The sequence below is a fragment of the Chrysochloris asiatica genome, unplaced genomic scaffold (assembly GCF_000296735.1).
Source record: "Chrysochloris asiatica unplaced genomic scaffold, ChrAsi1.0 scaffold00008, whole genome shotgun sequence".
NCBI lineage: Eukaryota > Metazoa > Chordata > Mammalia > Afrosoricida > Chrysochloridae > Chrysochloris > Chrysochloris asiatica.
Genome location: NW_006408526.1, coordinates 28,323,752 through 28,335,609, shown reverse-complemented (window position 1 = coordinate 28,335,609; position 11,858 = coordinate 28,323,752). Strand labels below are relative to the sequence as shown.

The 11,858-nt window shown below is 41.5% G+C and overlaps 1 protein-coding gene across 1 annotated transcript; it reads right to left on the bottom strand.

The window, feature by feature from the left end:
* Positions 1-11,268: 11,268 nt before the first annotated feature.
* Positions 11,269-11,612, bottom strand: LOC102821081 (DNA-directed RNA polymerase III subunit RPC10-like). Its single transcript, XM_006833847.1, has one exon. The coding sequence runs from the start codon at positions 11,608-11,610 to the stop codon at positions 11,284-11,286; it is 327 nt and encodes a 108-aa protein (XP_006833910.1). The 5' UTR covers positions 11,611-11,612; the 3' UTR covers positions 11,269-11,283.
* Positions 11,613-11,858: the final 246 nt, after the last annotated feature.

Sequence of the window (11,858 nt, the reverse complement as noted above, 5' to 3'; positions counted from 1 at the left end):
CCTCCTCAAAAAGCAACAAAAAAACAGAGGGAATGGAAGCAAATACTGTTGAATGATAATACATGGAGGAGATTGTAATTATTGCAATGAAACGATGGTGTAAAGCTGATGTACTCCCATGTAAACTGTCACTCAGTTCACAATTAAATCTTAAAAAAAAAAAAAAAAAAAAAAAAAAGCAGACGGCAAACTTTCTGAGTGCAACATATGTATTAGGAGTCCTTTATATTCTCTTTATGGCAAGTGAAGAGCTAAACAAATTGTATTTAGAGGAAAAGTACACGAGCTCTGGGGTCAGCTAAACCTAGGTTCAAAGTTTAGCTTTGCCACTAATTAGTTAATTACCTTGGACAAATCACTTGTCTTCTCTAAGACTGTTTCCTCACTTGGAAAATGAAAATAATAATTAGTACATATGTTCATCACACAATATGTAGTGGACATCAAAATGGTCCCTAATATTACTATAATATATAGCATGTATTGCATTTATATATGAATCATACATAAAAACAGTAAACCCAGGATAGGCCTTTTCTTTTCTTTTTCATGGGAGCAGAGGTAAGGGGCAGTTAGGGCTCTGAATAGCTATGATTACGTTTTGTGATAACTGTTTCTCTGACCTGTGAGCAGGCCCAGGTTGGTTGTTAGTTGTCATCAATTTTATTCCATGTGTGCAGAGTAGAACTGTGCACCGCAGGGTCTTCATGGAAGCAGATCCCTAGTCCTGTCTTCCAAGGTACCTCTGGGTGGATTTGAATCACCAACCTTTTGGTTAGTAGCAGAATGCTTTACCATTTACATCACCCACAGCCTCCATGAATAGACCAATACTCTGCCTCAGTCTGACAAGTCACTGGAAACCATTCAAATCCCACCGAAGAAAAAAAAAACTAGATTAAAGGTGTTGGGCAAGACATCCACGCATGCTACTTGATTTAATCCTCACTTGAACTCTATGAGGGGAAAACATATCATAAAAGACAAAATGTGCAATTAAAGAGATAATTTCACTCAGGCTCTTTGCTACAGGGCACATCCATTACTGAGTGGCATCTCAAAGAAAAGGAAGTGGTCCTGGATTTACAGAGGCAGGAAAACAAGGGAGTCTAACAGAAGTCATGAGGCATCTAGGAGATATGTCTTATATTTGGAATCTCAGAGATCAGGGTGGTACTTTGAGATCTGCCATTTTGGGGAACACACAAGGGGTTATTGTTATTCTTGTTAAATGCCATCGAGTCGGTACTGACTCATAGTGACCTTATTATGCACAGCAGAATGAAACACTGCCTGATCCTGGGCCAACCTCACTATTGTTGTCACACTTGAGTCCAAGTAGTAGGGCTTCTCAATCTTCAGGAGTACAGGGCTCAGGTAACAGTTCTTCACCATCAATATCACCCTGTTGTTTGTAGCAAACTAAGCAACGAATGATAATGAGAACATTTAAGTGGCCTGTCCAACTTCTCAAGGTCAGTTTGAAGTAGAACAATTTTCTGATCCCTGGCCTGTGTGGTTTCAAAGTTGCCTTCCTGTTGCAGATGTGAAGGCCTTTTTTTCATTCAATAAATATTAACAAAGACCTTACTAGGTACCAGGAACTGTTCTAGGTGCTGGGGAAACTTTAATGAACAGATAACAAGAGCCTGGATATTCTGGAAATTATATTTGAGTGGGAGTAAATGTTGAACAGCTTAATGAGTAAATGAAGAAGATGATCTGAAATAGTCATTATGTGCTATAAAGGAATGTGAAAAAGATACTGTGGTAGAAAGTGACGAGGTAGGGGTATGCTTTTTCCATGGTGGTCAGGGAAGGCTTCTTGGAGGAGATAACAGTTCAGCAGATGCCTGAAGAGTGAGAAAGAACTAACTATGTAAACGTTCAGGGGTGGACAGAGGGAGTGGGGGATGTCTAGGAAGAAGGGGCACTAAGTGCAAAGGCCTTGTGGGAATGAGCTTGGTTTGTCTGAAGGACAGCAGAAATCACTGATGCAGTGAATGATGAGAAAAGGGGTGTGATCCAGGTTGGAGAGTAGAAAACTATCAGATCAGAAGGGATCTTGAAGGTCCTGGTGGGAGTTCCTGGTTGATGCAAATGGTTAGTGTGCTCAGGTGCAACCCAAAGGTTGGAGGTTCAAGTCCATCCAGTAGCACTTCAGAAAGTAGACCTAGGTATCTCCTGAAAAAGCAACCTTTGAAAACCTGGTGGCATACAGCTCCACTCTAACACACATGGGATCACTATGAGTCAGTGTTGACTACATGGCAGCTGGTTTTGTGTCCTGGTGGGGCCTTCAAATTTGATTCCAAATATAGTAGGGGAAGCGATCAGCAAACAACATAAACCATTGGGCAGTGTTTGGGGAACATTCAGTTTTGAGTGACTGGCCAAGGGTACCATTGGTCCATCTGCAGATAGGCTAGCCTGACAGCCACATAGGACCCCTGTTCTGTGCATGCCGACTGAGTATTACCCGGGCAGTTAATCTCTCTGCCCACAAACTGGGGCCAATGGCTTGTCTCCTGCAGGGGGCCTTCACCAGCTTTGCTGACCATCTTTCTCTTGCTCCACACTCCAAAATGGCAGTTTGCACCCATAACTACCCCATGTAACAGAGTAGAACTGCCCTACTGTTGTTGTTGTTGTTGTTGTTAAGGCTGTCGAGTCAGTTTGACTGATAGCAACCCTGTATAGGGTTTCCAAGGAGTGACTGGTGAGCTTGAACCTCTGACCTTACAGTTCAAATCTAGTGCATTTGCCCACAGCACCACACCAGGATTCCAGAACTGCCCTACGGGGTTTTTTTTCCACCCCCTGTTTAGGAAAGTTTATTGATTATTCCTGCATTACACATGCTGAAAGAAAAAACTTAATTTTCTCTGAAAGCATTCTGCCATTTTACATGATCTATACCTCATGGTTTTCTTTTGTACTAAAAAGATAGGTTAAATATGAAATTAGTAAAATGCAGCATATGAAACTTCATGCTAAGCAAAAATGAGGCCCAAAAGGTGACCATAAAACCATAGAATGGTTATCAAATTATTAAGATGTTTCCTATAAAAATTATATTTGAATATAATATGTAAAACAATTTTTAGATGTATTTTGCAGTTTTTAAACTGTAGGCATTCGCATTTTTCTTTTACCACATAATCTGCTTCTTTGATTAGGTTGGCAACATTTGCAAAGATCCATGGAATACAAAGAAAACCAAGCAAACATAAAGCAGTTATTTCTCTAAATTTGAGAAATCTGGCCCACCTTTAGTGTAGTTTCCTAAGATTTCTGCTCCACTGAAGTCAAAACCAGGATTTTCTTTCCGGAATCTTTCTAATGTAAGTTAACTCTGTGTTTGGTCTTGTACCCAAGGATCAGCTGCATACTCAGATCCCAGAAGAGAAGTCCAGCATTTTGCTGCATCTCTTTTTGTCTTAGTAAGAACAACATGGATATTTTTCTGTCTTCCAATGTCCATGTTCCTTTACCAGGTATTATAGAATCTGGTGGCCAGCGCCAAATGCTGGCTCTGCAGGCCACAGTGGATAGCCTGGATACGAGTGTCTGGTGACACTTGAACTTCAATGAACACCTCCTCCAGGGCCTGGTACCAGTGGCCCCACAGCGTCCAGAAAGATACCACCTCCCTACATTCCTCAAAAGCAGCCGACATACTTGAGTAGCCTCCCAGCTGCTACCCCTATAGGATTTTCTGGGCTGTAATTCACTTGGAATCCTGGTGTGGTGCTGTAGGATAAACACTGGACTGCTAACTATAAGGCTGGCAGTTGAAACCCACCAACTGCTCCTTGGGAACCCAATACAGGATTGCTATGAGTCAGAACTGACTCACTGGTTCTTAATAACAACAATCCTTATTGGAGCAGATGGCTCGATCTTTCTCCATGGGAATTGCCATGTCAGCAGCAGAGTGACTAACCATTTTGCCACTAGGGCTCCCATCCAATTGGATTTACCCTGATCATTTATCCTCATTTTGCCCTCTTTTGAACATGAAAACAAACAAAAAACAGTTGTCATCAAGTCAGAGAAGAACTCTGCTCCATAGAATTTTCAAGCCCGTGACCTTTTAGCAACAGATTTCCAGCCCTTTCTTGTGAGGTGTCCCTTCTGTGTGGGCTTGAACTTTCAAGCTTTCAGTTAGTAGTGACATGCTTAGCCACCTGTATTCCCCAGGGCCTCTCTATGGTGGCTAGAAGTGGGATTAAGACTCATCATTTAGGTCTGAAGAAACCTAGTGGGTTAAGTGGACTCTTGGTGTGGCGCAGTAGGATGAGCACTGGACTGAGAACCACAAAGTCAGTAGTTCAAACCCACCAGCTACTCCTTGGAAACCTTAGACAGAGTCACTATGAGTTAGAACCGACTCAACGGCACTTAACAACAACAACAACAGGGAGTAAGTGGTGGGCTTTAGGTAAAGAAGGAGCTTAAACTGGAAGTCAGGTTTTGTAACTGTGGTGCTGAGTGTCGTCCCACCCCATCAACCACGCGCCACTGTACCTTGGACCATATAGACTTCAGGAAAGGCTTACACAAGGGCATCCCAGTGTGTCCTAAAGCCATTTAGAATAGTAGATGGAACCAGGCGATGACTCTGTCCCTAGGGATCTTTCAGGTCACTACCTGTGAGTTCTCAGTTATGATCTACAGCCAGTCACTCTCTATTATCTGCTATTAGTGCTGCCCTCTATTAGTAGCTATTATCACTTACCAACTATTAGCCACCATTAGCTACTATTATCACCCAGCTACTATTATCCATTATTAGCTACTCTTATCAACTATCTACTATTATCTACTATCAGCTTCTATTATCCTCAACCATTTTCAGTATCTTCCATTTGTTATCTGTGATCTACTATTTCTTTAATCTATTATCGGCTATGTGCTACAATCTATCAGCTACTTTAAATTCTCTACTATCTGTGCTTACCTACCATCTACCAGCTACTATGTATTATTTAGCACCCATCAACTGCCATTTAGCTATCATTCTCCATCTTGCCTCTCTTCCAAAGCCCACACAAAGTAATTAATAACCATTAGAAATCTCAAGCCAGAACTTTGCTTGCAGATGTCCCTCTGGGGCAAGGGCCTCAACTCTGCCACCATAAATTTTGAGTGACACTCTCCATGGTAGTGTCCTATGTGTTTAGGGAGGCATTAGGTCTTCTCTACCCCTTCCAGCATCCTTACATCAGTGTTTCCATGAAACTCTTGGCTAACAGATCCCAGCTCCAGGGGCATCGTTGACAGGACAAATGAAAGTTCCAGTATTGGGATTGGAAGAAAGATATAGCTTTAATGATATATATTTAATCTGTCAAATTAAAGCCTGCATAATGTAGAACATCTGGAGTCCTGATGTGGCACTGTAGGATAATGCACCTGACCACAAGGTCTATTTGAATAGCAAGGTCATTAGTTCAACTCCACCAGCCGCTCCTTGGAAACCCTATGCAGGTTGCTGTGAGTTGGAACCAATTCGATGGCACTTAACAACACCACCAATGTAGAACGTCTACACCTATGGGGACAAGAATTGTAGATAAGGAAGATCAAAATGGAAGGACATACCTGAACTTCACCCTCATACAAAGAGCTCTGGTGGTACAATGGTTAAACAAGAGGTTGCTATCTGAAAAACTGGTGTTTCAAACCCATCAGTCACTTTGTGGGAGAAAGACCTAGTGGTCTGTTTCTATAATTATTATAACACAGTCACATGGGATTGCTATGAGTCAGAGTTGACTAGATGGACCTCAACAACAACAATGTCATCCCCAAACACATATGTGACCAAGGTGCACACAGATATTGGAGACAGATTGGGGAGGAAGTATTGAAAGGCGTGGAGAGCTAGAATCAGAAGGGCCAGGAGAAAAGCGCAGAATTAACTTGACAGCAATAGGTTTGGTTTAGCAGCCTCCAGGAAGGTGGGATAGAGGGCAGTCTTTCCAGGATGGAGATGCTTTTCCAGGATGGAGGGTGCCAGTCTCCACAGGCAGATGGCAGCATGGAATAGTACTGAACTGCAGTCATGCTGCACAGATTAAAGTCCTTACTCCAGCTATTGATGCTGTGACCTTGAGCAAGTCATTTAATCTTGGTGGTTCAGGAAGGTAATGTGCGTGTGAAACAGGTTACCAGGATGGGGAGAGGCTCAGAGCAGCAGCAGGCACAGAAGGAGCTCAGTGGCCCCTACTCTGGAGCAGAAGACGCTGGATAAAGAATCATCAGGTGTCACAGCTGGAGTGGTTGCCAGAGACTCTCTAGATGGGAAGTTTACAAACCCATTAGGTCAGTGACATCAGTTAATAGGCTGTGACCAGCATTGAAAAAGCAAACAAACAAAAATAAAATAGAAAATAATAAGAGTGCATCATATTTAGTGGAGTAGTTGGGGACCCTGGACTCAGGGAGGGAGAGGGACTCTGTGCTGGCAGCCAGGGGGCAGGCTTGGGGATGTATCCTTTGGTTGTTTGATGATGCATGGAGGGGATTGTAATCATTATAATGAAATGAAATACGATAGGATGAATGTAAAGTTGGTGTTCTCTCATGTAAACTATCACATAATTCACAATAAAAACTTAAAAAAAAGTGCATCATATTTAGTAAGAATAAATTTTGTTTTGTGAAATATCAAACCTCATTTTGTGACATATACCTATATATTTCTCAAAATCAAGTTTGTTGACTCTATTTTTACACAAGTAACATACCTACTGTATGTTTTGTGGCATTGTAGGATAAACACTGGACCACTTCTTCTGCTCCAGAGTAGGGACCACTGAGCTCCTTCTGTGCCATCCGCTGCTCTGAGCCTCTCCCCATCCCCAGAATGTTTCTCCTGGCAACCTGTTTCGCAAGGTCTGTGGTTCAAATCCATCAGCCAATCCTCGGAATCTTTTTTTTTCTTCCAAGGGCTATTTGGATATTTGTAGCATCATTTGTGGGCCATACAAAATTATTAACTTAAAAATTAACTGCACACAGTCACCACCAGGGTGCGATGTATGGTCACTATGAGTCTGAACCGACTCGACAGCACTAAACAATAACAACAATGTATGTTTTCTTCCAAACCTCACAACCTCTCGCATGTTAGTTTCTCATGTGTGCTATGTGCATTTTATGTTCTTGCTATTTCTGAGCGCATGCTATTTGTGAACTAAATGGTGCATATCTCTCCCTATCTGTAACAATGGACCCATGAAAATGATGAAGGACTGAGCAACCTTTAGTTGTGTTATATAGCAGGTCAGGAGCTCTGATGGTGTGCAATGACTAAAGTGTTTGGCTATTAACCAAAAAGGCTGATGGTTCGAACCCACCTGGTGCTTCTTGAGAGAGACATATGCTAGTCTACTTCCTTAAAGATTACAGCCTTAGCAATATCATTGGGCGGTTCTGCCCTGTGTGGTAGGGTTGCTATGAGTGGGAATCCACTCAGTGACAGCAAGTTTGGTGAAGGCCACCATAATTCTGAGCCAACTCAGTGGAAACAACAACATATGTGTGTTTACATATAATATACACATACGATACATATTTATATGTATACATTAGTATACATATGTATATATTAGATGTGTATACATATCATATATACACATATGATATATACATACATATCAAATATGTATACATATCATATATGTATACATAGTTATGCATAGTTTTTATATGTATACATATAAATATATGTATGCATATCAAATATGTATACATATCAGATATGTATACATATTTATGTATAGGAGGGACCAGTCCCTAGAGAAAGACATCATGCTTGATAAAGTAGAGGGTTGGGAAAAAGAAGACTCTCAATGAGCTAGATTAATACAGTGGCTGTAACAATGGGCACAATCATAACAGTGGTTGTGAAGAAGTTGTAAGACCAGCTAGCATTTTGTTTTGTTGTACACAGAGGGGGATCGCCCAATAAGCAAAGTAAGCAAGAATTTACTTGTGCTGACTTTCCATTCTATAGTGAACAGTTTCATCTTTTTGTAATTTTCACATGTTGTGAACTCTCACTGTGTGAGGGAAAACATGTGAAACTCTTTGCTACAGATTAATAATTAAGCACAAATAAACTCATGCTTACTTTGCTTACAGGTTACCCCACCCCTGTCAGGGATTGAAGATTGAAAAGAGTCTTTGATTCTGTAGGGTTGGGAGAGAGATAGATGCCAGCCATACCTAGAAGCAGAATCTTTAATGTGGTGAAAATAATGTGGAATTGATCACTACAGAGTAGTTAAATAAGCACATGCTACCTTGCTTATTGGGTAATCTGACACTGATTGTTCATAGGGTAGCTGTGAGTTGGAAATGACTCGATGGCAACTAAGCTCAACTTTCTCCATATGTAAATGGAAATTCACCTACCTCTTAGAGATTTTAAAGGATTTCATAAAGTAACTGAATGAAGAATACATAGTACATGAATGGATTCAATACAGTTTTGCCCCTGCCACTTCCCCTGCACCCCTACCCAAAGCCTCTTTGTTCACAAAGTGCTGTCATATCCATTATTCCATTGACTTTCTGTCTCAGCCAGCAAAGAGAGCTCTTACACAAATAGGTAAGTAAAGTAAATACATTTAGTATTCACATTTGTGCAGGCAAAGGGGCCAATGTCCCTCACCAAGAGAGTGAAGACATATTCAGCAGATAGACAAACTTAGACACCTTTCAGAGTTTTCCAAGGTCCCCAAGGTCATGGGCAGTGAATACCCTTGGCCTCTTTCCAAGAGGCTTTAGGTTGGGCAGAAATGGAAGTTGGTTTTGGAGTGACTCACCTTGACTTGTATTAAAAAGACTGACCAGGCAGATCCACTTCCTTTCTTGTCCCCTATACCTAAGATGAATCTGGCTGGGAGGCCCATTAATGAGAAACATGATCGAAACCTGGAAGAGCTTTTAATGCTCTGGGGAAAAATATTGTTTTTTCCAACATTTTAAAAAAGTGCTTCTATTATCTCCCTCAAGATAAATTCCAGCTATTTACTCACAGTTTCTTCTATGAAAAAAGCGTACACATTCCCTTGGGGCGTCTTTCTTGCTTGATAACCTCATAACCAGATTGTAGAGGAATATATATCAAGACGCTTGTTACTGCACTTTCTCTCTCTCAGGTGTGAAGATGGATGGATGGGGATGGGCTTCATGTACTTGGAACGTATGCAGCCCAGGCCCTTGCTTTTAGGACAGGCTGATGCCCACATGAGTTCCCTGCCTGTTTGGATGATGCCGTTTATTACACAGTGACTGCAACTCCATACCTGGGGAACAAGCCCTTCTAAAAGCAGGTCAGACACAGACTCTAAATTTTCCTCCCTGAACACTCAGACAGAAGGTTAATATGGCCATATCCAAGTCTGGGGATCCATGGGTAGGCATTTTTTCATATAATTTACCCTGTTGTTTTCTGAGTATGTTTGCTTGTGTTGCATTTTCTGGTTGGAAACTATAGTTGTATCTGTTCCTCTTGCCAAATTCACTCTCCAATCTTGCCGGTCTCAACAAACTCACTCCAAAAGGGACTCCTTTTCCTCTAGGAAGCTCTGGCTAATCTTGTTCAGTGCTACAGGCTGCTAAAACAGAGTCAAATTCTATATGTAATCAATATATCAAGAAGCCCAGAGTCCTGTGTGGCACTGTTGGATAAACACTGGACTGCTAATTGAAAGGTTGGTAGTTCAAATCTACTAGCTGCTCCTTGGAGACCCTATACAGGGTTGCTATGAGTCAGAACTGACTCGATGGCACATAGCAACATCATCAAGAAGCCTAGCTGTGTGAATGTGAACCCAAAGCACAGTGCCTGAGGTTGAAGACTGGCCTCTTGTCTCCAGGATGGCTTCACTTGGCAGAGTTTGACGGCTCGATACAGCAGACATCTGCTCCTCCTCCTTAGATTTATTGAACTGTAATTTCCATACTGGAAAATCCACTCATTTTCAGTGTACAGTTCAATGGTTTTTAGTATATTTACAGGGCTATGCAACCATGACCACAATTGAAATTTAGAACATTTCATTGCTCCATCAAGAAATACTTTACTTTTAGCCATCACCCCCAGCCCTCCTGTCTCAAGATCTAGGCAATCATTAATTTATTCTCAGATTCTATGGATTTACCTATTCTGGCCATTTCATGTAAATGGAATCATATAATGTGTGACCTTTTATGACTGATATATTTAGCATAATGTTTATAATGTCACATATAGGTACTTTGTTACATATTATTATTATGATTTTAAATGTTTTATTGTGAATTATGTGATAGTTTACATGGGAGAACATTAGCTTTACACTCATCCTATCGTATATTGTTTCATTGCCATGGTTACATATTATTAGTTATATATAATAATTATTGTTTTGTTTACTTATACAGCAGTCAGTGGGCATTTGGATTGTTTTCACATTTTGGCTCTTACAAATAGTGCAGCTATGAACATTGACATATAAGTCATGTGTGGACATATACTTTCATTTCTCTTGGGTAGAATTCCAACAAAGAGTGAGAGTCCTGGTGTGGCAGTGTAGGATAAGCACTGGAGTACTAACCACAAGGTTGGCGGTTCAAAACCACCAGCAGTTCCTTCAGAAACCCTATACAGTGTCGCTGTGAGCCGAAACTGTCTCCGCAATACTTAACAACAACAGCAGTATGGTATTTCTGATGTTTCTGAATGATGCAGATGATTAATGTACTTGGTTGCTAACTTCGAGATCAGAGGTTCAACTTTACCCAGAAGTGCTTTGAAAGAAAGGCCTTGGTGTTCTACTTGCAAAAAAAAACCCAGTCATTGAAAGCCCTGTGGAACACAGTTATGCTCTGATGTGCATGGGGTTGCCATCAGCTGGAGTAGACTCAACTGTTTTTTTTTTTTTTTTTTAAGTGAATACTTCTTGCTTTATTATTTGTATAAATACTGAAGAGCAAGAGAAGATGTAGGAATGTCAATTGCTTGAAACATGTTAAGATAAACAATCTGGACCTTAAACAGGGTAGACATAGTTGAGGGATGTTCCTCTCAGGCACAAAAACTCCACACACAGACATAAATGAAGTTGTTCACTCTGACTGGCAAATGGACTGCATGACCACACTTCCAGTCTCTTTGCCCCAAAGGGTTGGCTTTCTGTCACATTATTAAAGGCCCATAGCCCTCAAAATGCAGGACACAGTCCCACAGAACCAGGTGTGCATGCTGCTGGGCCAACCTGGCCCCTAATCCCTCCAGCGATGTCCACACTGGGCATTGCAGCACTTGTAGAAGGTGGTCATTGGTTCATCAGCAGAGCACGTCTGAAGCTGCATGAAGTAGGCACGTGGATGCTCACATTTGGGACATGGCTCTGCAGTGGAGTCAACGTTCTCCCAAGCAGCAGCTCCTCCAAGCATGTCATCCACTTCTTTCAATTTGGGATACTTCCGATTTGTTACCTTGCGGGTGATATTGTATACGTAGGGGCAGGTATTGCAGGCGAAGTGGTGGCAGCGTTTCCCCTCTTCCACTATCAGCCCATTCCCGCAGCTTGGGTAAAACAGCAACATGGCGACCAAGCCCCTGGTTCCGGCAGCCCCTGGGGATGCCCTTGACTCAACTGGTTTTATGGTAACTCTCTGTTAAGCATTTTAAGAAACTTATAAATTATTTTCCAAAGTGGCTACACCATTTTGCATTCCCACCAATAGTGTGTAAGCTTTCTAGTTCCTGAACATCCTTACCAACACTTTTGATTGTTTACCTTTTTGATTATTGCCATCCGACACACACACACACACACACACACGATCTTTTG

Excerpts from the sequence above, each read along its gene's own strand:
- LOC102821081 (XM_006833847.1), bottom strand. The coding sequence starts at position 11,610 with ATGTTGCTGTTTTACCCAAGCTGCGGGAATGGGCTGATAGTGGAAGAG.